Source organism: Salvia hispanica, chromosome 3 (genome assembly GCF_023119035.1).
Source record: "Salvia hispanica cultivar TCC Black 2014 chromosome 3, UniMelb_Shisp_WGS_1.0, whole genome shotgun sequence".
Classification (NCBI taxonomy): domain Eukaryota; kingdom Viridiplantae; phylum Streptophyta; class Magnoliopsida; order Lamiales; family Lamiaceae; genus Salvia; species Salvia hispanica.
Window position 1 is genome coordinate 15,570,694 of NC_062967.1, and position 26,225 is coordinate 15,596,918.

A 26,225-nucleotide genomic window follows, 5' to 3' on the forward strand; every position below is an offset into this window, starting at 1 on the left:
ATCTTAAACAACACTTCTTGACCCACAAGCAGCTCCTCAATTTTCCAAGGAATATACTCCATAGTAGAATTCTACAACAACCAAAAAACAGAATAAAAATCTAAAAATAACTACTACTGAAGTTGAATTATTTTATTGATCTTTTAATACCTCCATATTACTCCCTATCAAGTCAGTGACCCCTTTTCCAATAAGTTGAACCAGCGGCGGATCTAGTAAAAATCAAAAGGTATACCCCAATTATTATAAGTAGTCTTGTGGTAAAATGCTCTTTTCCATAGCATTGACCCAGGATCGATCTCCCTCAGGTGCAGTTTTGCTATTGTGCTGTTTGGAATAATTAATTGTGTATAGTTTCTATCTAATGTTTGATTTGATTAATATGATATCAATAGAATATTAGTTGTTCTTTCATTTGTTTCATACACAATAATGTTCTTTATTGTTGGATATAATTTATTATCTGTTCCCTCATTTATTTTATACTCTACAAAGTAATGGATGTATTATTGGAAATCTTTATTATTTATGATTTCTAATGCTCATATTTGAGATTATATATAGAAAATATAATGGGTTTTGTTTTAGTTTAAATATTTGAAACTTTTCTAAACTAAAATAAAGTCATTGTTATACAAATATCCTATAACCTCCACTGAAAATAGTAAAAAAAACTCAAGTAATAACATGGAAAAGTAATCTATTTTTATATAGATAACATTTTGTTTTAGTTTAAATATTTAAAACTCTTTCTACTAAAACAAATTCTTTGTTAGTTATAGAAATATTCAAGAACCTCCATTGAAAATAATGAAATTTTTTCAAAGTGATAATATGAAAAATTAATCTGTTTTTTTGTATAGATAACATAAAAAAATAGATTGGAATTGAAATCTCCAAGTCGGTGTAATTATTTATCGTACTCTCAATATGAAATTTCCGGATCCGCCACTGAGTTGAACAACTTCTCTATCCCACAACAAAAGGGAAGCATTACTTGAGTAATCAACAATGTTCACAACAAACCTGAATCTAAATAAGGAAAAGAGGGTATTGAATTTAATAACTTCTTGCAAATATGAACACAAGAAACCAATAATGAGAAAAAAAAAATGGAGGCAGATTAACACCTTTCCACAACAACATTATAATTCTTAATACAGAACTCACAATGAAACTTCTTGTCATTCAACACTGTGAGTTTCTTCACACAAGTCTTACATGCTAAATAATAGTACCATTTTCCAAAATGAGGCTCAATTGATTTAACTTTATCAAAAACCCAATAGAATCCATCCAGATGACCAAAATCAGAAATAAACTATTCCAATTAGATTCTTAATGACTGTTTTTTTAAATTATATAATAAATAATTTACAGATAAAAACTTTCAATACCTCCAAATAAACAACATCACCAAGAAACTTGACATCAAGATCATCAAACTCTCTACTAACCATTACTCCAGTTTGATCCACTGAAACTTGTTCACGGAAAGTATCATCATCCTTAATCCTATACATTACAATCGACATTTGTTAGAATCAATCAACCTTAAATAACTATCGATATAATCTTAAATAACAATACATGTTCCTAAAATCCTTAACTTGATCATTGATTAAAATCTTGGATGTTTGATAATGAGTGGATACACCAACCTCACCTAAAAATATGATAAATAAACATTAATAATGATACATGACAATAACAAAACTATACATAAATAAGATAGAAATACAACCTTTGAATACATTAGGCTTACAAACCTGCACTATGATTATAGGAACAATCCCTTTAGCCTTTTACAATTGAGACAAATAAGATTCTACATTCCACATTGGAATCCCAAATTGTACACAAAATTTTATTATGGTTGTTAAAAAGGTAGTACAATTTTGCTTCACAACTCTTCCAAGGCAGCAATGACCGCAATGATATCTGCCAAAATAAAAATCAAATCAGTGCACCAAAAGATTGTAAAATAAGGCGTGCAACACAAAATATATCACAAAACTTATACTACCAAAAGAGGATGACTGGTCTTCATTCTCATTGCTTGCTATATCACCAAATGATTTAAAAGAAAACCATTATCTCTTACCTCATACATCATACATCTCAGTTCTGAAATTCATAATGAGTATGTATGGGTGATTAGTAGCTTTGTTTCTGAGGATGTTGTCCCTAACAAAGAAATTTTTTATATAATAGATGCCTCCTTCATTAAGTTTGTGTTCCAGATTCTGAAGAACTTTTTTTTGGAAATGTGGCTTGAATGTATGTCCCCTGAAAATAAAATAAATTAGATATTAGATATTAGATATTAGATACTATATATTAGACATGATAAATAGATCATTATATGTATAACTCTTTGTTTATATGCAAATATATAATATAATTTTACAGAGATAGCTAACATATACACTAATTTTTATCTCTATTGTTTAGCAGGTTCACAATATTCCAATTCCAATTCCAAATAAGATTAAGGTTGATGACAACGAAGATCAAATGGAAAACTAAACAATGACAGAAAGATGGTAAACATTTCTTAAAACAAACTACATAAATCATTTTATTCTTAATAACTTCCTAAACAATTTCATACTCAATAGGCTAAAAACTTTTGACCAGTTACATGGCAAAGAAGATTCAATGGATTGGAAAAAAGGTGAAGAACAAAAAAAAAGAAAAGAATCAACAGAAGAAAACAAACATCAAAGGTGAAGTAGTAAAGTAGAGTTGCAATAAAAGAACACCCTAAATAACTAAAGATATTGCATATAAGATTAGGTTGAATAGATGATTACTAGGAGAATTAGACAGATGGAATTCTATGATGGTGTGGAAGATGTTGCAGGGTGAGTAAAAAAGAAGTAGAAGAGGGTAATTATAGATGTTTAAATGCAAATACAACAGAAAAAAAACAAATAAACTTTGGAAAACAGACATAATCATGGGTGAAACCTTTCAAATAACAAAAATAAATTATAATAAAACACAATCAGGTATAAAAAATTCAATTACGATAAAAAAAAAACTGCTGAAAATCTGAAATAAGTTAGTTAATAGAACTACTAAATAAATAGTATTTAAATAATGTGGATTTTTATGCATCCTGTATTAAATATAGGGCCTATTAATTGGGCCACCTGACATCCCTAATAAATGACTTTTTGTTAGTGTTCCCCTATTAATATCAATTCTATTTTACTGGAATACCAAGAACAAAAAGAAAAAAAATTCAAATAAGAGATCAACCGCCTCTCATTTTCAAGGATGAAGAGAGAAATATAGCTGTAACCAGTGGCGGAGCCAGAATTTTAAAAGTGGAGAGCCCAAATTACCATTAAATATTTTGAGTGGTTCAATGCTAACGACGCGTAAATAGCTTAGACATGAGCAATGTAAAAAGGCGCGGTTAAAAAAATAAATGATGAAAAAATTAATTAGAGAATAGATTTTTTAAGCATGACATCGATTTAACTAATATTCCATGGTATAATTTCATATATTTATTAGATCAAAGACTTATTTTCTATTTTGATTTTCTTATAATAAAGAACATCAAAAAGTTATCTTCTATTTAGATATATTTACATATTAAAAAATTGATTTTATTTCTATAATTCAATTATTAAATCATTCTTTATGATTATAAATTAAAATGATTTTCACAAAATTACTAGTGAAAAAAATCCATACAAGTTAAGAATGTGAGAATCCATAAAATATAAATGAATATAAGAATACCAATAAAAATTACTCCTACTATTTTGAGAAAATAAAGAATAGCCACAATTGAACTACGTCTACCAGCATAGCTTTAAAATCAATTTTTCTATAATTATAGTATTATATTAAGAGCATATTTTTACATTTGAAGAGCTAAATATTTTTTAATGATAAGTTAAATTATTTAAACAAAACTAACAATATTATTATAAATCTAATAAAACAAAAATGAATACAGTACAGATGAAACAGGTTAAAAAATATTGGATGCTCCCCGAAGATTTCAACCTCAGCACCTCATGGGAAGAAGACTAGAATCTAGTCCAACTACGCTAACATTACACATATTTTATTTAATGATATAGTAAATACATAAATAGCTAAGGGGCCCAAGGGCCCCCCGGCCCCACCGTGGCTCCGCCACTTGCAATCAATATAAAGGAGACAGAGAGAGGATGCACGTCTATAAACCTCTTCAAATCTGCAAATATAACTCATCTTGAAGGAGAATGAGAAAGAATAATAAAAGTAATCATTACACAAAGAAGATAGAGAGAGGACGCACGCCTTAAACCTTTAATATTCTACATTCTACAATGTGGAATGGAAAAGAGAAGAGGAAGAAAAAAGAACAAAATATAGGTAACTTTTTCCATTTAAAAGCATTAATAAATATATTATTTTCCATTTATTTAGTCTTTTAGGGAGATGTATTATGTAGTAATTTATTTAGATAGTCTTCTAGGGAGATGTTGAATTTTTTTGATGAGAGTGTAATCTTCATTATCTTTTGTACATGGAACGACAAATGCTGCAATATAATGTGCATATTTTAGACACAACATCATGTCATTTTAGTAAGATTTTCCTCTTAATATATTGCTTGTAATGCTATATAATACTATAAAATTAAATTATAGATTGACAAAATCTATTTTATCAGTTTGAAATATACAATTGTGAATCTTACTTATAAAATTTATAAAGAAAATTTATAAATAAATATATTAGTAAATTTAATTAAAGAAAATCAATCCTAGTGGAAATGACAATTAATTGAACAATTTAATTTACTATTTCCTGTATTCTATTTTTTAAAATTTAATTGAACAATTAAAATAGTTTTTAGATTCAAATAAAAATTCAATTGTTCATTCTAGTAAGATTTTCCTCTTAGGCCATTTTTTAATCAAATAAATGGAAAGTCTAAGTCAGAACATAAAAGATGAGAAAAATAACCAATTGCGGAATTCTCAAATTTAAGACGTATATTTAGTACTAATAATGCTCCACCTTTTATATAAATCTTGGTCACCAGTACCCGTGGCAAATCCATGATTATTCATTTTGGTATATGATAAATAATAATAGAAGCTTTAAAATCTAACCAATTCTTTTTATTTTTTAAATTTATTTTCTCAATCAGAATTTGTGATTTTATTTTTGATATTAAAAACATCATAAAAGATGTGCATTAGAAGGGAATTGGAAAATAAAAACTAATTATATATTATGACGACATAGGAAATTAAAATATTATTAAAAAAGCTAATATGATTATGATGAAGAATTGAAGATATAAAAATGTTTTAAATGTTTTACAAAATTATTAAATTAAAATTAAATAAAGCAATTAGTAACACTCGTGAAACTAGAAAAAAAAAATCTAATCAATAGGAAATAAGTTGATTTAGTTTCCAAATATTTAGGATTTTACGAGATAAACATATGTATTAAACCCTACCTCTATATTTAGGGCTAAACAAAGTCTATGTATATATGTATATGGCCGTCCATCGATAGTTCCATCAAACACACCGCCATGAACTATGATGTGTTGAGAGAAATTCTCTTGCATCTGCCTGTCCAATCTCTCCTTAAATTCAGAGCTGTCAGCAAATTTTGTGCCGATGTCATCAATTCTTCATGTTTTCGGAAACTACACATTCACAACAACAGATCAGATGACACGGTATGTCTAGAAGTAATTTTATCCAATGATGGAATTCAAGTCCAACACACGAAGTCATTAATCTCGTATAATTTCAAGGACTTAGGGTTAATCTCCGATGTTCGAGTTATGTTATATGGGCCAGTTAAGGGTCTAATCAGCTTCGACCTTGCAAAATGGAACCATGTAGACCTGAAACCGAGGCCGCCAATAGTCATATGCAACCCTTTTCTAGGCCAACTCAAGCTTCTCCCACTAATTATAACCTCTTCGTGTAGAATACCCTTGCGCTCGGTTGCAATTGGTTTCATCGATGAAGATTACAAAGTAGTGCAACTGTCGATTTGCAAAATGCACCATTGTCTACACGCCCATGTGTACTCAAGAAGCGCGGATTCTTGGAGGGAGTTGGCCTTTGATAATGATATAGGATATGTTAGTCGTATAAAATCCATGTGCGAGAATGGCCACTTTGCCCACTGGATATCGGAGAGTAAGTCGAATGGAGAAGTTGCGATACTAAGCTTGGATATGAAGAATGAAGTGTTTAAGAAAATCATGTTGCCGGTGGATGAATTGTATTATTATCTTCATAGTACGATTTTTGAAAAAGATGAGCACTTGTTTTGGCGCTTTTATTTCCCGCCCGATATATCATCAGTGCATATTTATGAGTCGAGATGTAAAGGAAGTAAATTGAGTTGGATGTATATGTTGCGTGTGGAACTGCCCTACACTTGGACTGGGATAATACCTCGATGGAGGACTGGTTTTTTTGTTATCGAGCGTGAGAGGGATGCATATGTGTATGATTATCGTGCACATAAATTTGTCTGTATAGGTCCCTGATTGAGTATAGAGGTAGCTTCGTTTCACTTCAAAAAGACAATTGAGATAGTCTTGCTATACATTATTACGCTTTCGATATTAAGTCTAGCATTTTTTGAAGTTTTCAGTTATATTTTCTTTTATGTTCATATGAAATGGTGTGGTATAACATAGTACTAGATTTTATCACTTCCTACTATAGAAAACATACCACACACATCTCTCGAATACGTGTAAATTTAAACGTGAATACGCCTCTATTGACTAAATCACGTAATCTTATTTAAGCAACATAGTTAATAGATTATAGTGATAAATTAAACCAATTTAATCACGTTATATAATGTCATTAAACCAATTTAGTGTTTAAACCAAATTAACGCCTTTAAACCATTAAATTAACGCCACATTTAATTAATGAAAATCAATCCTAGTGGAAATGATAATCGAACAATTTAATTTACTATTTTCTGTATTCTATTTTTTAAATGTAATTGAATGATTAAGGTAAATTTTAGATTCAAATGAAAAATTGGAGTTGTTCATTTAATCTAAAGCTCACATCCAATATTTAATTGAATCTTAAACATTATTAAATTGTTCAGTTTGATGTAAGATCCAATTGAATTAAGTAGCACTGTATAAAAAAGAGTCTCAAGTGTATCGAATGAAACTATTACTACCTTTTGCTACATGTTCTATTTTAAATGTATTTAGACAATTAAGGCGAATTTTGAACTCAAATGAACAATGCAATTGAATCTAAGAGTATCCGCATTGGTGCTCAAAACTCCGTCTGTCTGTCCGTGCTAGCTGCAAGGATGAGTTCGTCTGCCGCTGCGAGTCGTCCGTCCGTGGCAGCGGCACGGCGCTGCTCTTAGCTAAGAGCACGTCCATGCCGCTGAGCACCCTTACGTGACGTGTTCTGATTGACCAACGGCATAGCCGTTGGCATATTCAAATTTTTTTTTAAAAAAAATTCGAAAATTATTTAAAAAAATGTTTTTAAATAAAAAAAATATTTTCCCACTTCCCAAAAAATTATATCCGTTTTCTACCCACTTTTAATTTATTTTTCAATTTTTTCCCCCAAAATTCACATTTTCATCTATAAATACCCCCACTTCAACACAAAAAAAAATCACATTCTCATCTATTATATCATCTACATTCTCTCATCTTTTTTATAATATTCTCTCATCTAAATTCCCACCACAGTACACAATGTCCGGCTCCGACAATCACCCCTTCGGCAATCGCGGTTGGAACCACGATTGGTTCGACTCCGACTCAATCCCTAGTCTAGAAACGCAACTTACGGCCCTCCTCAAACCCAAGGTTCGCAATTTCCGGGTGGCTACCGTCCTTATCCGGTGGACGACCAAAATGCCTCTGGGTTCGGGTGGCACCCAAACCCACCCGAACCCGGATCGGGAGAGAGCAGCAGCTCTACTCTTACTCCTACTTCTATTCCTACTCCTACTCCTACTCCTCCTACTCGTGGCACCCGCACCCCGTACACTCCGGGTGGATGATGGCGATGTTCAAAGCCTACTTGGCAGTCTCCGAAGATCCGGACGTTGACACGAACCAAACCGAGGATACGTATTGGTAGCGCATCACTCGTCTTTACAATGAAACCCGGCCGGAGGGAACCATTTATCGCAATGATAGTATGGTGCGCAATTGCATCTTCAGATGCAACGAGACAATCGGTAAGTTTCAGGGTTACTTCCAACAGAAAAAGCGGGCGGCAGGGAGCGGCAAGAGCGAGCTTGACATCATCAGTGCCGCCTTGGCGACCTACCAAAGCTTGGAGTTCAAAGCGTTCAAGTACCTCGCTTGTTGGCAGGAGGGGCTCCTTCATCCGAAGTATAGGGGCGGCGTAGTAGCCTCCTCCAGTAAACGGTTGAGGTCGATAGCCCTATCCGACGGCGCCTTCGATGATGTGGCTACCCAGCTTGCCGGAACTAACTTGGGTAGCCCCGACGCCGGCACGAGCAGTTCTCGGGCCGCAAGGAAGGAAGAAGGCGACGGCCACCCGCCGTCGCGCCCCGACTCCATCCGCCCCCGCCCCCCTCCCGCTCCCGCGCTCCCTTTGTGCCTCCTCCACCCCCGAACAACACGTTGTGGACCCTCTTGGGTCAACTCTATTTGAACGATACATTTAAGATGACTCCGGAGCAACTTGCAACACATGAGCAAATGATCCGGGGTCTCAAGAGGCAATTGGGGATAGATGACTAGTCTTCCACGTGTGTAATTTTTAATTTGTAGGATTTTAATTATGTATTTTTTTATTTTCTAGGATTTTAATTATGTATTTTTATTTTTTAAGATTTTAATCATGTAATTTTTATTTTTTAGGATTTTAATTATGTGATTTTTTATTTTTTAATGTATTTTTATAATATAGAAATTTTTTTAGTAATTGAAGTATTTAAATTGAATAATAGAATGGTGAGACCCTTGAGCTTGTCCTTAGCTAAGAGCACGGATATGAGTGTTGTGCTCTTAGCTAATGACAAGGAGTAAAAGTGGGTCCGGGCCCACTTCCGTGCTCTTAGCTAAGAGTACAGATGAGGATGCTCTAAGTACTACTCCCTCCGTCCCACTTAAAATGCAACATTTGGGAATCGACACAAGATTTTATGTAGTGTTGTTTTGTGAGTTAATGAAGAGAAAGTAAAGTAAGAAAGATGGGAAAGTAGAGATAGAGTTGTTTCCATTTTAGGAAACATTTCATTTTTAATGAGATAACAAAAAAAAAAAATATTTCATTTTTAATGGAACATATGGAGTATTAAGTTATTCAATTGATTTAAGTTGAATTGAATTATTTAGTTAAATCTATTTGAGAAAATCTAAGTACGGTTGAACTATTCAATTGATTTTAAGTTCAACTAAAGTATTTAATTACGTCTATTTGAGAAAATCTAAGCACTATTGAATTATTCAATTAATTATGTTTAATTGAACTATTTAGTTACATCTTAAATTCATGGTTAAATTACTTTCTAAACCCTAGCAAAAATAACCATGAATTAAAAATCCTCAATTATTTAAATACATCTAAGATGTATTAAATTTAAGGTCAGTTGAAATTCCCACTTAATGTTAGATCAGTTTTGCTTAAAACCCTTAACTTTATACGGTTATGTTTACATCAATTTGATGTATATCATTTTTGATTTAATTATTAGTGTATGTCATTATTGTACAATTTTTGTAATTATTATTATTAGTATTAATTAATTGGTAGGGTATATAATACAGTATTCAACAACACGTGCAAAATTCGGCCGAGGAGGCGACCGTGTTATGGGAAAATAAATTTATAGCCCATGTTTTGATAAAATTTTTAATACAAAATAAAAATAAAGAAATTAGTAACAATCGTGTAACTAGAAAAAAGATCTAATTAAAAGAAAAGTTGATTTAGTTTCCAAATATTTAGGATTTTACTAGATATACACATTAAACCCTAGTTTTATATATGCATGTCGCCGAATGATGGTTCCATTAAATACACCGCCATCACCATGAACAACGATGTGTTGACAGAAATTTTCTTGCATCTGCCTGTCCAATCTCTCTTTAGATTCAGAGCTGTATGCAAATTTTGTGCCGATGTCATCAATTCTTCATGTTTTCGGAAACTACACATTCACAGCAACAGATCGGATGACACGGTATGTCTAGAAGTAATTTATTCTAATGGTGGAATTCAAGTCCAACACAACACGAAGTCATTGATCTCGTATAATTCCGAGGACTTAGGGTTAGCGCTATCTTTATGCGATGAGGATGTTCGAGTTTCGTTGTATGGGCCAGTTAAGGGTCTCATCAGCATCGACCTTACGAAATGGAGCTATTTGGACATGAAACTGAGGGCCCCGCCAATACTCATATGCAACCCTTTTCTAGGCCAACTCAAGCTTCTCCCACTAATCACAACCTCTTCGTGTAGAATAGCCTTGCGCTCGGTTGCAGTTAGTTTCATCGATGAAGATTACAAAGTAGTGCAGTTGTCAGTTTGCACAATGCACGGCCGTCTACATGCCCATATGTACTCACAAAGCATGGATTCTTGGAGGGAGTTGGCCTTTGATGATGATTTAGTATATGTTTGTAGTATAAAATCGATGTGCGAGAATGGCCACTTTGCCCACTGGAAAGTGGAGCGTATGTGGGAAGAAGAGATACTAAGCTTGGATATGAAGAATGAACTGTTTAAGAAAATCATGTTGCCGAAGAATAAATATCAGGGTAGATATATTAGTCAGATTTTTGCAAAAGATGAGCACTTGTTTTGGCGCTTTGAGTTCTCTCGTAAACCGGTTGATAAAGAAGTGGCTATTTATGAATCGAGGTGTGAAGGAAGCAAATTGAGTTTGGACGTATATGAAGCGTGTGGAACTTCCCTACAGTGATATTGGGATGATACCTCGATGGAGGACTAGTTTTTTTGTTATCAAGCTTGCGGGAGGCGCACTTGTGTATGATTATCGTGCACATGGATTCGTCTATAGGTTGACCAAGGGGTCCCTGATTGAGTATAGAGGGAGCTTCGTTTCACTTGAAAAAGAGAATTGAGAATTAGTTATTGTTATAGGAGTACTATTAAGCTTTCGATTATAATTCAAGCATATTTTGAAGTTTTCAATTATATTTTCTTTTATGTTCATATAAGATGGTGTGGTATTTATCAATCTTCCTATTATAGAAAACAGACCACACACACATCTCTCATAGGAACGAAAATTGATCAGTGTTGTAATTATCCTGATGATCAGAGTTGACACCTGATATGTGTAGTACATACCAATCAAACTCTAGTGAACTCTAGATATGATAGTATGATTAAAAAAACACAATTTGTGGAGGCCAGTTAAATATCTTCAAATGATTGAAAATGAGTAGTATAAGTATATATGGATTAATAGTTTAAAAAAGAAAAAATATTGAAATAAAATTACAAACCGCTACACACCAAAAAAGAGCATGAGCCATGAACCGAGGAGTGGGGGGGATAAAAAAAGTTTATTTTACGTGTAATTCTAAACATGAATACGCCTCTATAACTAAATCACGTAATCTTATTTAAACAACATAATCACTAGATTATACTAATAATTTACAAAAATTATACCTATATTTTTCATAATTATTTGAATATTGTTTCCTTAATTTTTGTTGAAATGTATAGGATTCTGGGCTGGAGAAATAATTTGATTCTCCATTATCAAATTTATATCAAAATACAATACGAATATTCAGAACAAGAATTAAAATTTGCGCAAAAATTTACCCTCTAGCTTTTCTTAAGCACTAGTTTTTGAATTCTTACACATTGACATATATTTATATTAATTTATCAAAATTTAGATATAGGTTCTTGATCATACTCTCGTTTGGGTTGTTTATTCGAAAATGTACCATGATTAGGTGATTATCATTTAATGAACATCGTTTCAATTTTGGGAATAAAATGTCCTCCAAAAAATTATGATGATCGAAATATGGACGTGACAACCAAAATTACAAGACGATCATCGAAATTACATGTTGATCACAAAAATCACACAATGATTACTCAATCCACGTTTAATTACAATTGTCACGTCGATAATTCGATTATCTGCATTTTTTGTTGGATAGCTTGTTTTAAATGACAACTATCTAAACGGCGACACATTTTCAAGCAACGTCTCAAATGATACGACAAAAATTGACCATTTGTGCGACATAATATACGAGCAATCATATTTTTAAGAATCATATTATGAGAAGCTGTATTTTCGAGCTTTTTCGTGACAAATAAGTGGCAGCCGGCAGGCATGAGATTTGTTTGGTTATTTTCGAAGAGTGGTGTAGAAGTTGAAAGATGGCGACGTTTGAGGATATAGGAGTTGCAGCTGGAATGAACATTGTCTTTGCTGTGGCTTTCCTAACTGCATTTGCTATTCTACGCCTTCAGCATAGTAACATTGGCAAACTTTCTATTTCAAATATTCCATATGGATCACCAAGGTTAGTTTGCTTCTATTGAAATGCTGCATATTCTGCGTGTTTTTTCTTCTTAAGCGATACGTGTAGTTTTTCATATCTGACTGATGTCTGATATTTACAGGCTTTGGACTCATATATTGATGGCCTATGCATTTACTTTCTGGACATGCTTTTGTTTACGGAATGAATATGCAAAAGTTGCCGAAATGCGCTTGCACTTTCTCGCTTCTACAAAACGTCGTCCTGATCAGTTTACTGTAAGATGCAACTTTTACATATTTGTTTATTCTGGATTTAGATTGGAATTAGAGTGTTTTTAGGTACCTTTTCTCCATTTTCACAGCTTTAAGTTATTTAGTTGACTCTTTAGATTCATGTGTAGTGATATCCTAAAACTAATGCTGTGGAAAACTCTCCTTTTTCACATATTTAAAATTAAGTGGAATGATGATAACAGGTTCTTGTCAGAAATGTGCTACCAGATCAAGATGAATCAGTTAGTGAGGCAGTGGAGCATTTTTTCTTGGAAAACCATCCAGATCATTATTTAACTCATCAGGTTTCCTCATTCTACTTTCTGCATCTCTCTTGATGGACAAATAGGTTTAGGGGCTGATTCTATTCTCTTTACTACTATTAGAATAAAGTCAGAAACAGTTTTATTTTGAATATCCATAACTGTTAGAATGTCTACTAAGCCATATGCATTTATTTTTTGCTTACATCAGGATATTTATGCAGGTTGTAATCAATGCCAATAAGCTTGCAAAACTGGTAAAGATGAAAAAGAAAAAGAAAAACTGGCTTGACTATTACCAGTTAAAATTTGCAAGAAATCAATCAAGGCCAATAACCAAGGTACTTTATATGTACAATAAGTGTTGTATTTCCTTAGCAATATGTAAATATTATTCATGATACTGTTAACTTCTTTCTAAACTTGCAGACTGGTTTTCTTGGCCTTTGGGGAGATAAAGTGGATGCTATTGATCACCAGACAACTGAAATTGACTGGTTAGAAAGGGAAGTAAGTAGGCACCCAAATATTTATATGTTGAAGCTTTTCATTCAAAATACATGGATATGTTTTAATATAACCAAGCCTTATTTATGTTGCCTGTTATTTTCCTTCATCGCATTGATGAACTAATAAGCGTTTCTCACCAACGCAGATAGCTGACGAGAGGAATAGGGTAACGAGTGATCCTAAGTCCATCATGCCAGCAGCATTTGTTTCCTTTAACACTAGGTGGAGTGCTGCTGTATGCGCTCAAACACAACAATCTAGAAATCCAACTCGGTGGTTAACAGATTGGGCTTCGGAACCACGTGATGTCTACTGGGATAATCTTGCTATCCCCTATGTTTCACTGTCTATTAGGAAGCTTATCGTCACTGTCGCTTTCTTCGTCCTCGCCTTTTTCTTCGTGATCCCTGTGTCTTTCGTGCAATCTCTTACACATGTAGAGCGCATTTTAAAACGCGCACCATTTCTCAAGCGGATAATTGAAGGGTAAGTATTTAATCCAGTTATCTACACAACTATATGATATGTCAGCAACTGTCAATTTGTACTAAATCGCATCGATTTCATGGTATGCTAACCATCGTCTAATCATGCAGTCGCTTTGTCAAGTCTATGGTAGAAGGAGTTTTACCTGGTATTGCCTTAAAGCTTTTCCTACTTGCTCTACCAAAAATACTGATTATGATTGCGAAAGTGGAGGGCTTGCTGTCAATATCAGCTCTGGAGAGGATTTCTGCATTCCGATATTATATCTTCAACTTCACAAATGTCTTCCTTGTGAGTGTAATTGCTGGAACTGCATTTGAACAACCAGATAATTTTCTTCAACAATCTGCAAATGAGTAAGTTACTCAAGTATAGCTATTGACACTACTTTGTGAAGGAAAATATTCTAAATTGTGGTAACTAATTGCAGCATAGCTAAAATAATTGGTGTGTCGATCGCTATGAAAGCAACATTCTTCATTACTTACGTAATGGTGGATGGATGGGCCAGTGTCGCCGGAGAAATCTTCAGACTGACACCTCTGGTACTGTACCACCTAAAAAATTTCTTCATGGTGAAGACGGAAAAGGACAGAGAAGAGGCAATGGATCCGGGAAGCATCGAATTTCATAAGGCCGAACCTCGGATACAATTATATTTTCTTCTAGGCCTTGTCTATGCTGTGGTCACCCCAATGTTCCTTCCATTCATATTGGTTTTCTTTGCTTTCGCTTATGTCATATTTCGCCATCAGGTACGTTTATAAAACTCCAATTGATCTTTGTCGAAATTTCATGTTTTACACTTCACTCGCCTTCCTTACATTTCATCTTTTAGTTGAACTCAACTGAACTGATGCATGCATCTCTCTTTGTGCAGATCATAAATGTATACAACCAAAAATACGAAAGTGCAGCGTCGTTTTGGCCGGATGTCCACGCGCGTATAATCTATTCATTGGTCATATCTCAGATTACGCTAATAGGATTGATGAGTACCAAAGGGAATTCCCTGTCCACGATATTCCTCGGCGTGCTTGTAGTGCTGACCATTTGGTTCCATGTGTTCTGCAAAGGCCGTTACGAACCTGCTTTTGTTAGATATCCTTTGCAGGTTGCTGCTACAAACTCCTCTCATGTTATCCTTTTGAATTCTTTGCTAACACAGTAGTTCCTACTGAATCTAAACCTCAAATCATCACATTTCGTTTTGGTTTCCAGGAGGCAATGAGGAAAGATACGCTGGAATGTGCAACAGAGCCGAACCTGGATCTGAAGAGCTATCTTCAGAGCGCCTACATCCATCCGGTGTTTAAAAACGAAGACGAGTTACTGCCTTTCCCGTGTTAATATACAAATGAGTGGATGAGAATAGCTTATAGTATTGAGATATATATGAGTGAAGGTAAATTTCAAACCAAGCGTTAAACTTGGGGTTTGCTTATTCAAAGATTGTCTTATTGCACAATGAAGCTGGAATAAGTAGTAATAATGAAGCTTTCTCTCAAGGATGATATTTATTGCACAAAATATGAAGTCATTACAAATGATGCTTGCTTTAGAGTAGAATTCTAAATGTTTTATAGTAGTAATAAATAATAACAGAGCGCAGCCCCTGACAAATATGATGATACAAAGGTTTAACACCCTAAGTTTAAGAATGGATAACCAAAAATTCTAGCTCAACATGGCAGACATCAAGTGCAGCTTCATAACCATGGTTTTCACCCTGTAATTAATGCGATCATTAATTCTCTAAACACAGAACAGCACATTCTAGGCTGTCTGTTTCTTTGGATACTCCCTTGCTCCGAATATGGTAGACCCAACTCTTACATTTGTACTGCCCATCTCAATCTGCAACAGTATACCAAAGAAACTCGTCAGTTGTTCTTTTTACTAAGGGAGGTTTAGCAGCACAGTGAATCATGATCGAAATTCAAAATTCGAGTATTTGTTGAGGCTTTACAGAAGAAAAAATGTGCGAGTGGATAGAAATCTCGCCTAAGAATTGGAGGATCGTGTTCATTACAGTCGTAGAGGGATATGATTTGGCAAAAAGATTAACTTGAGCTTATATTCGGTATTATCAAAGCATCTCACTCCAGTACAATAAATTTGAGACAAGCATTTTATACTCACCGCAAGCTCAAAGTCACCTGACATGCCCATTGATAACTCTGTTTGTTCTTCTGCTATCCCAAGAGCCTTACAAACATCACTTCTGCAATTTGCTAATGTCTGACATCCAACGACCAATCGGATTAGGACAATTTCAATAACAAAAAAAATTATATAGGACAGCTAGGGTTGTTAAAAATTTAACAAAATGGATCAAATTAAATAAACAATTCAATCCAAATCCAAACCCTGGTCAATAAGTTGTGTTATCAAAGGTCTTGCTAGATGTAAAGAATATCAAATCTATGGTCTTACTCTGGACTAGAAAATGAAAACCCAACAAGTATTATAGAATTAAATGAAACTATAATCTACAGACTATGCTAAAATTTGCTATTTATATAACACAATTTTATGTTGTTAGTTCCATTTCTAATAACCACTTTTGATATATTTGCACCAACTTTCATGGAATTGAGTATCACTACGGTCGTGCTATGAGTTAAGCTAATATTGAATTCGAGTGCCTTTCAAACTATATTCTGTTAACCCATTAATTTCTAACCAGACCGGACAACCCATGCAAATTCATTTTGTGTTGGTTTGGAATTTTTTTGTATTTCTTGTTCATCATGGTTAAAAATATTTAGAAACCAACTTTAATGGCTTGGTTATATATACTTGATAAAAAAAATGACCAAATGAAACAATGAATGCTACAATTAGAAAACATCAACAGTAAGTGATCAAACTACCTTGAAATTCTCAGGTGTAGATGTGTAGTCTGGCATTCCTATTGTCATCAGGCCACAAAATTCAAGATTAGGGCAGTTTCTAGTAACATGTTTGGCAAGGTCCAAACAGCCAGCAGGTTCAACACCAAATTTTGCTGCAAAGGATCGAGCAAATCACTCAGCGTCTGTGCTCATAAAATAAAATCTGAGTAATACCCAGAAAAGAAACTGAAAATAAACTCAAAATTACCTACATTCTTCGCCACTGGTATTTACTTGGATAAATACTTTTAGGGGCTTTCTTCCAATATTTCCAACGACGCGGTTAAGATTATTTGCAATCTACAGAAATAAAAAATGTTAAATGAGTACAATGTTATTCATCTCTAGCCTACTGTCACTGAAATATGAACTGGACCTAGACAAACTCATGTATGAAAACAAATTAAGAGATAACTTCTTACACAAAGATAAGATAATAGTACATGAAAAATCAATTTTGGCCGGCATTTAAATACTCGAAGTTTAAATAAAATATAACAGGATCAATATCCATCCAGTGAATAACTGAACATTCATAATCCACAATACATGATTAATCATTATAATATGACTAGTTCTCTAGGAGATTGGGATACCGAATGACCTTGGCACGAGTACAATCATGGTAGAAGTAACATTGCATATTACCATGGAAGATCTTGAAGTTGATTAGTTCATGTTTATCCTTGTTTGTTTAGTTTATCTTTTATTAGGAGTCTTGTATCTAGTACTCCGTCCGTCCCACAAAATATGTCACACTTTCCTTTTTAGTTTGTCCAACAAAAGATGTCACATTTCCTTTTTTGGTAAAAGTTCTCTCTCACAAGAATATAAAAATTATATTTTCTCTCTCCATTTAACACACAAAACAAAACCTCCTAAAATCTTGTGCCGTCCCACAAGTGTGACATCTTTTGTGGGACGAAGGGAGTAGTACTCTAGTTTATCTTGCTTTTCAATTTGCAAGTAGGATCAGGAGTCTTTTGTAATCAGTAATCACTATTCACTATAAATACTTCCTTGAGGTTTGCAGAGGGGTATCTATGGTCCATTAGTCATAAAAGGCAAGTACCGAAGACCTAAAGTCAGGTTTCACGTTTTCATTATTAATTCCAGTTTCTATTGCGTTCCGTTATTCTCGTGTGTTGTTGTGTTTATCCGCTTTTACACTTATCAGATTGTTTCTTCATCACTTCCTGATCCAGTAAATCAATGTGACACTGAGAGCTCCCTAAACTAATATTTTTGTCTAGATCTGAACACAACAAGAAAAGCAAATAGTTGCGTTTCATAACTCCAATACTAATCAGAAAAAAACGGTTTATATTTATAACTTCTACCGTCTAACTATGTAACATTGTATTAGTGAGTAACTCTATTCAAAGAATGACTCCAACTATCCAAGTAATATGAAAAAGCAGCATCAATCAGAAAATTGTTATCACCTATTGAAGAAATCCTAACAGAAATGACACAGAAGAGTTCATGGAGGCCCATGCCTACCGGCTTAATGGATTCCAGCAAAAACGTTCACTTCAAAGCTTTAAAATTCCGAATGCTAGTTACATTATATGTTACGGACCAAAAGAAATAGACAAATGCTTACCTTTTCATCATCTACAGTCTCCACCATAGCAAGATTTGGTACAGCAGCTGCAGAATAGAAGGGTGAAGGTGATCATAATATTATACTCCTACTATTAAAAAAAGAGAGATGGCTCAACGCGATCCTTTATATCCCACAATCCAGCCAATCAATCCACACTTAAATGCATAGAGAGTAGAGAGACATCCCCAACTTCGAAGACCAATGGAATTTTAATTTTGTTACGTTATCTATTAAGTATGCGACTCTGAAGCAGAAATTCCTAGCTGTTAAATAATTATACGGCTATGAAAACATTCGACACTTTCATGCTTAGTCCAGAATAAAGTGAGTGTCAACTATAGTGGAAGAGGATCCAGATACATACTTAGAAGTGGCTTTACTTTATTGCTCTGCAAATTCCCAATAAAATGCCATTGGATGTCTTCTGGCAACTGCAATCAAACACAAACGGAAATTGGTGACCGTGCACATGATACAAGACATGCTTAATCAAATGAGTAGTATTATCATCACCAACCGAAAACGATCTCAAAATCAGCTTCATATAAAAACGGCAATCATCATTACCACTAATATTGGGGGAAAATGTAACTTTCCAACCCTAATTTTAATTAACTTTAACAAAAAACCTAGAAAACAGAGATAAATTGAGATGCAAACCTGCGGTGCTTTCTCGATGAGCTCCTGCACGTAATTCTCACCGAAGCAGCGGTGGCCGGCGTCGTAGACCTGGCGGAGGATGGGGACTGGCTTAGTCTTACTCACAGCCACAAGTCGGATCCGGTCCGGCACGCGGCCGGATCGCTCGGCTGCCTGTTTAACACGCTGGAGCACGGAGCGCAGAGCCGCCGCAGCGACGCCGTCTGTGGCGGAAGCGGCCGCCATTTCCAATCCTTGCGATGAGGAGGATGATTGATCGGCTGGTTCAGTTGATTGTGATGTGTGTTGATCCTCAGCTTCTCGAGTGTTCATTTTCAGTTTATTTCAGTATTCTCTCTGCGTAAACTAGATATATTCATATGTGGTCCTTAATCAAATATTAATAATATTTGAATACTAGAAAATTTGATTTTATGTGAATAAACAATAATACTTTAATTTAATTCTTGCTTATTTATTTTGAGAGAGTACATTTCAATCACAAAATTGATTTGGATAAACAATTTAGAATTTACCTTGGTGGAGGACTTGTGTGCGCGCTTACTTAATTAGGTTAATTACTATATTAGTTATGATCATTTAGTGCTAATTAGAATACTAGTAATGGGTATATTAGATAAAGCTCACAACTGACCCTTTTCCTTGTTAAGCTACTCTCATGCTCTATGAAATCACTTTCGCTCAGTTTGGAACACGGAATTGGAATTGAATTGGAATTGGAATTCTATGGAATGGAATTGGAAGGAATTTCAATTCAATTCCAAATCCTATGTTTGGTAAAAATGAGAATTGATATTGAATTGACATGTTTGATGAATATACACACACTTCACATATTTCACACATTTCACACACTACACACACTTCATACACTACACACATTTCAAATATTTCACACACTACACACACTTCACACCCTACACACACTACACACATCAATTTTTATTTTAGTTTTTTTTTAATTTTTAAATTTTTTTAAAAAAAATTAGTTTTTTTTTAAAAAGTTTTTCAATTTTTTAATTATTTTTTCAAAATTTTTTAGTTTTTTTTAAAAAAAATATTTAATTTTTTTTATTTTTAAATTTTTTTTAAAATTTCTTTTATTTTCTTTTTATTTAAAAAAAATTTAATTTTTTAAATTTTTTAAAATATTTAAAAAAAATGTTAGTTTTTCTTTAAAAAAAATTTATTGAATATTTTTTTCGATAATAGTTCATTATTATTCTGACAAGTTTTTATTGAAAAAAAAATTTAAAATTTTTATAAATTTTTTTAAAAAATTTATAAAATTTTTTTTTAAAAATTTTAATTTTTTTAAAAAATTTTTAAAAAGAAATTTAAAAAAATAAAAAAAATAATTAAAAAGTATTTATTCAATAAAATATTAAATTAATTATAAATTAATCATAACAAAAGATTGAGAAATTGTTTAATGTGTGAAATACGTGAAATGTGTGTAGTGTGTAGTGTGTGAAATATGTGAAATGTGTGTAGTGTGTGAAATGTGTGTACTGTGTGTAGTGTGTGAAATGTGTGTAGTGTATGAAATGTGTGAAATGTGTGTAGTGTGTGAAATGTGTGTAGTGTATGAAATGTGTGTAATGTGTGTAGTGTGTGAAATGTGTGAAATGTGTGCAGTGTGTGAAATATGTGTAGTGTGTGTAGTGTGTGAAGTGTGTGAAATGTGTGTAGTGTGTGTAGTGTGTGTAGTGTGTGTAGTGTGTGAATAGTGTGAAATGTGTGTAGTGTGTGTTGTGGCTATATAGTGAATTATCTTATTTTATGACAATTTGGAATTCAAATTTTCTACCTTTGATATGAAATTCAAATTGTGGAATTGGAAGATTTGGAATTGCATTGCAATTCCAAATCCAAACATCTTTGTGGTGCCAAACATTAGATTTGGAATTGAAGGCTCCAATTCCAATTCCACACCTCCAATTCCATGTTCCCAAACACACCCTTTGGGGAAATTTTTTTGTCAAAAGATATCTTATAAATTTGGGTATTTTGATAATGAGAATGAAGTTTAAAAATTGACCTTTTTCCTTGTCTAAGTAATGCTTATGGGTTTAACTGTTGATTTTTCAAATTATTCATGCAATTTTATCTTAATTATCATCCAAACCACACAAGTTTGATAAGTTGTCTTCCCATTGTGATCTCATTGCTCAGTAAGTGCTCAACAAATTAGCAACTATTGTAATTAATACTAAGCATTCTTAATCTATTTAAAAACACTTTAGTAGTATTTGTTAAACGCAGTCTTTTTTATAGTATTAATCCCATAGGAATTTGATCAAATCTACACTCTCTATATTGTACAAACTTCAAACTATGATCTGAACTATTGGAAAATATTAACAGATGACAAAATAACAGCAACAAAAAATATCAACACAGTGTCAACGGTTGACGTTGTGTTGACATCAAAATCTTGAAATTTTACATTATAACATTGTATTGATGTTACGTTGACATTGTGTTGAAAAATTTAGAGTTTGTACAATATATGAGTTTGCATTTTATTCAGCTATTTGATACACCTTCAAATCTAACCCAAAAGATTGACCAAAATATGAAAGTTCTATTAGCTAATTTGGAGATCGGCCAAACGCCGTGCCCACAACTTAGTGATTATACAACTGACCAAACATAGGAAACGTCTCATGTAAGTGTTTTGAATTTTATTTGATACTTTTTGCTAGCATGAATTTATTTGATTAAGTAAACGAAAATGTGCCTCAACGTTTTCAAGAGAATCGATTTGAATTGATTTATAATTTTTTAATATTCATACATGCACCCTACCTAGCTTATTTAGAAGATCGAACTTTCAATTTATTAGTTAAAAATAAGGCCATCTACCGATTAAATAATTATGTTTTGTTTTCAATTTATACAGTACTACTTTCTTAAAAATGGATTATATTTCCTCCCAATTTGTATCTTACACACGTAATTCCATATATTGCTGTATTGAAGTACTATCAATTACTATGTGACATCTCAAATACAGAACTATCACGATATAAATTTAATTGGATACATCTCAAATACAGAAATATCAGTGGGTGCATCCCTCTTTCCTCATTTTGCAATGGTTTTCAACATTGTACAAAATTTCTTAGCCTAACTATTGTATTTGAGTTGCACAAGAACTGAAATAAGACACCAAATGTCAAAGTATTTTATATTCTCAAGAAACAAATCCATGTATAAATATCCTTAATTGCACAACACATTATCACTCATAAAAAAAATACTTCCCTTGTCCTTTTACAATTACAAAAGAGAAGCTATATTAGAAAACTATGGAGTCAACCAAGTTGTTTTTCGTAGCTTTAGTACTGTTATTCACTATAAGTTTTTCATCTTCGGCTACTTACGAATCGCTTTCCGATGCTGATAAACACAGCATCGGAACAAATGGACTCCGTGCATTTCAGCACGAAAACGAACAAGTCCTAACAAAGAGGAAGTCAAGCCGGTTTCTTGCCCAAAAACCGCGACCTACATTGAGCTGCGACAAGTATCCTAGGGTGTGTTCAAACAAAGGGAGCCTTGGCCCGGATTGCTGCAACAAACAATGCGTTAATGTGATGAATGACAAGGTAAATTGTGGATTGTGTGGTAAGAAATGCAAGTATCAAGAGATTTGTTGCAAAGGGATGTGTGTGAACCCATCATTTGATAGTAGAAACTGTGGCAAGTGCAACAATAGATGCAAGAAAGGAAGCTCTTGCCAATTTGGGATGTGTAGCTATGCCTAGTTAATTAGGGTCCAAAAATTATTTGTTGGTGTATTGGTATTTTATGGTTGTTGTAATTTCATATAATATGTCACTCCTATTAAATAATTGTAGAAGTGTATTCTATTCTTGGTTCCAATATTATTTAAGAAATAATTAAGTTAAGTGTACCTAATCTTCTTTTAATCAAGTAATTAAGAAGGCCGGACATTTGTTTTTTATACATACACGCATAAAGAAAATGTACATCCATCCTAACCCAAAGATTTAATATAAATATCATAAGTTATGGTCAATTTGTCCAAATATTTTTTGTTAAATTAACCAAAGTCTCTCCTAAATCTCAATTCTCAAAAGGTGAACTAGTTTACATTTCTCAAAAGTCAAGAAGCCTACAACCTCGTGCAATCACGTTTAATATCTCCCCAGAATCTTAGCCAAAGACCAAAGAAACATTCCGACATAAACGTGGCTGCCACCTTTTATTTACTTAACATATATGTGTGTGTATAAATTGTGACATCTCTTTCTTAAATCTTGTACCTAAATCCCAACTGCTCCACACCATGGCCCCAACAATCTCAATCCTACAAAAACTAACTCTAATTCTACTATCTCTCAATTTATCCACTACCCTAGTCTATTCACAATACTCCTACAAAACCTCTAGCAAGGTCATGAACCCTATAGACTCATGTTGGCGTCCCAAATCCAATTGGGGCGCCAACCGTCGCGCCCTAGCTGATTGTGTGGTGGGATTTGGAAAGAACGCAATTGGGGGCAAATACGGCGCGATCTATGTGGTCACCGACCCTTCAGACAATCCGGCCATCCCGAGGCCGGGCACGCTTCGCTATGGAGTAATCCAATCCAAGCCACTATGGATTGTTTTTGCTAGGAACATGGTCATAAAGCTGAAAAATGAGCTCATGATAAATAGTTACAAAACAATTGATGGGAGAGGGGTTAGGGTTGAGATTGCATATGGGCCTTGCATAACTATACAACATGTGAGCCATGTGATCATACATGGTATTAGCATCCATGATTGTAAGCCCGGGAAGTCCGGGACCGTACGGGATAGCCCTACCCACCTCGGCCACCGACGCGGCTCTGATGGCGACGCCATCGACATATTTGACTCCTCCGACGTGTGGATTGATCACTGTTATCTTGCGCGTGCCACCGATGGCCTCATCGACGTGATCCACGGCTCCACCGGGATAACCATCTCCAACAATTTCTTTGCACAACATGATAAAGTAAGTTGTCCACATTTGACTTAGGGTGTGATCGAAATAAATATTTATTGCTCCACTTCTGTTCATGAAAAATAATCTAATTTTTTAAAATAAATTTGAATATCATATAAAATGGTCGGAGATTCCACTTTCATTTAATTACATATGTATTTATTTATAATCTTGGGCAATTATTTTTGGTGGCAGGTTATGTTGTTTGGCCATGATGACAAGAATTTGGAGGACAAAAAAATAAAAGTCACAGTAGCTTTTAACCGTTTTGGGCCTGGTTTGATTCAAAGAATGCCAAGGTGAACTATCTCAATTTGAATTAATTTTACTTGGTTTATGACGAAACATTAAATTTAATTATACTATAATGATTAGTAATCCAAATTGAATTTTACATGTAACAATTAACTTCTTGACTATGGCAGGGTAAGGTTAGGTTATGCACACGTGGCAAATAACAGATACGACCAATGGCAAATGTATGCTATTGGTGGAAGTGCCAATCCAACTATTTTCAGTGAAGGCAACTACTTCATGGCCCCTAACAATCCTTCTACAAAACAAGTAAGTCCTAACAATTTTCGACACGACATGAACATGCATGAAACTATTGGATTACTTCAGTTCTCATCGTACCAACGCAAATTGAATCTTGTGGTTCGTGTCGGTTCGATAAATTGTTATCTTTATATAACTACTAAAATAGTAGCTAATTGTGGATTGAATAATATTTGAACAGGTTACAAAGAGAGAGGCTAAAAATGGATGGAATAGCTGGAAATGGAGATCATCAAGGGATAGGTTCATGAATGGGGCATATTTTGTGCCTTCCGGATATGGAAGCATAACTCCTGGCTACACCAAAGCGCAGTCGTTTCGTGTGGCGGATGGATCGATGGTGCCTTCGTTAACGACGGATGCAGGCCCATTGAACTGCTATGCTAATAGGCCTTGCTAAAATGTTTCATGTGAATAGTATATGATAGTGATTTTGTGACATACAAAAATCATCATATATCATTGTAAAATCAACCTGCCGTTTTTAGAGAAAAGCAGGAATAAGGCTAGTTGAACATTTAAGTGTTTTTTTTTTCGTTTAAGTATCAGTTTTGAGGGAGAGCTTGTGCTAAGTTGCTAACTGCAAATATAGTGTTAGCCAGCTTTTTCTCTTGGAGATTTGGCCACGCTGTAAATTATTTGTATGCACGGATGTTTATTTGATTTATATTTATGATCTTGGCATCTTGAATTTTTGGTATTAAATCGAGTGTGAAACCGTAGATATAGTTAAAAGTTGGAGAACCAACCCACAAACAAATAAATTGTAATTTTATCAAAAATCCCTCACTTGTATATCTTGAAACATTTCTTTTGAGTTTCAGATAATAAGAAAGGTTAATTTATAGTGTAAAACTGTGAGTGATGAATGCTACTTAGAAATTATAGTTAATTCAAAAAAGTATATACTAAAAATTGGAAAAAAAACAAAATCAAATAACCTAAAGAAGTACTCATAAAGTCATAATTGGATTGCAATACTGGGTAGGTCGGCCCATTTAACTCTATGGGTCAGGGTCAGCCCATTTAACTCAAGTTTTGGACATTTAACTAATACCAATACCAAATCAAAAGTTATCCAGGTCCAAACGGCAATCACAGCAAACCATATCTCTAGGTGGCTTTAGGTTTTCTTAATAAAATAATATCAAAATATAATCTAACATTGAATTGTAAGATTATTTTAGTTCATGATCGGCTATGACTAATTATCTAATGATTATTCATCTAGAACTGAATTATGAGGTTGAATCTCATGAACAAAACACACTAAATATTTAATCTTGGGATACAATCTTACAAACCGAACGCCCTCTAAAATATTGAATACATTATTAATCATCGTATGTAAAAATAAATAATTTGGGCACGACTGTAAGTGAAAGACTTTGATTTTGGTTTCACACACGATTGATTTTAAAATCTTGTTTGAAATTATACGAATTAAACTT

The 26,225-nt window shown here is 33.7% G+C and overlaps 4 protein-coding genes across 4 annotated transcripts; 3 read left to right on the plus strand and 1 right to left on the minus strand.

Moving 5' to 3' along the window:
- The first annotated feature begins 10,020 nt into the window (after nucleotides 1-10,020).
- On the plus strand, nucleotides 10,021-10,953 carry LOC125209413. Its single transcript, XM_048109015.1, has one exon. It carries the CDS (start codon nucleotides 10,021-10,023, stop codon nucleotides 10,951-10,953), a length of 933 nt encoding a protein of 310 aa, XP_047964972.1.
- A 1,704-nt stretch (nucleotides 10,954-12,657) lies between these two features.
- On the plus strand, nucleotides 12,658-25,465 carry LOC125210311 (calcium permeable stress-gated cation channel 1-like). The gene is made up of 14 exons (XM_048109869.1): nucleotides 12,658-12,789; nucleotides 12,990-13,091; nucleotides 13,274-13,390; nucleotides 13,479-13,559; nucleotides 13,705-14,045; nucleotides 14,156-14,401; nucleotides 14,476-14,800; nucleotides 14,926-15,159; nucleotides 15,267-15,373; nucleotides 22,283-22,285; nucleotides 23,862-24,225; nucleotides 24,412-24,515; nucleotides 24,642-24,780; nucleotides 24,956-25,465. Exons 1-14 carry the CDS (start codon nucleotides 12,673-12,675, stop codon nucleotides 25,172-25,174), a joined length of 2,499 nt encoding a protein of 832 aa, XP_047965826.1. The 5' UTR covers nucleotides 12,658-12,672; the 3' UTR covers nucleotides 25,175-25,465.
- LOC125210313 (pyridoxal phosphate homeostasis protein) lies at nucleotides 15,544-19,556 on the minus strand. The gene is made up of 7 exons (XM_048109872.1): nucleotides 19,212-19,556; nucleotides 18,916-18,982; nucleotides 18,549-18,595; nucleotides 17,155-17,242; nucleotides 16,922-17,055; nucleotides 16,188-16,286; nucleotides 15,544-15,902 (listed from the first exon to the last, which is right to left on the minus strand). Exons 1-7 carry the CDS (start codon nucleotides 19,521-19,523, stop codon nucleotides 15,822-15,824), a joined length of 828 nt encoding a protein of 275 aa, XP_047965829.1. The 5' UTR covers nucleotides 19,524-19,556; the 3' UTR covers nucleotides 15,544-15,821.
- Nucleotides 22,526-22,984, plus strand: LOC125212425 (stigma-specific STIG1-like protein 1). Its single transcript, XM_048112597.1, has one exon. The coding sequence runs from the start codon at nucleotides 22,526-22,528 to the stop codon at nucleotides 22,982-22,984; it is 459 nt and encodes a 152-aa protein (XP_047968554.1).
- Nucleotides 25,466-26,225: the final 760 nt, after the last annotated feature.

Excerpts from the sequence above, each read along its gene's own strand:
- LOC125209413 (XM_048109015.1), top strand. The coding sequence starts at position 10,021 with ATGTCGCCGAATGATGGTTCCATTAAATACACCGCCATCACCATGAAC.
- LOC125210311 (XM_048109869.1), top strand. The coding sequence starts at position 12,673 with ATGGCCTATGCATTTACTTTCTGGACATGCTTTTGTTTACGGAATGAA. Across the intron at positions 13,391-13,478 it reads AATCAAGGCCAATAACCAAG|ACTGGTTTTCTTGGCCTTTG; the intron begins GTACTTTATATG and ends CTAAACTTGCAG. Across the intron at positions 24,781-24,955 it reads ACAATCCTTCTACAAAACAA|GTTACAAAGAGAGAGGCTAA; the intron begins GTAAGTCCTAAC and ends ATATTTGAACAG.
- LOC125210313 (XM_048109872.1), bottom strand. The coding sequence starts at position 19,523 with ATGAACACTCGAGAAGCTGAGGATCAACACACATCACAATCAACTGAA. Across the intron at positions 18,983-19,211 it reads TCATCGAGAAAGCACCGCAG|TTGCCAGAAGACATCCAATG; the intron begins GTTTGCATCTCA and ends GTTTGATTGCAG. Across the intron at positions 16,287-16,921 it reads CTACACCTGAGAATTTCAAG|ACATTAGCAAATTGCAGAAG; the intron begins GTAGTTTGATCA and ends GTTGGATGTCAG.
- LOC125212425 (XM_048112597.1), top strand. The coding sequence starts at position 22,526 with ATGGAGTCAACCAAGTTGTTTTTCGTAGCTTTAGTACTGTTATTCACT.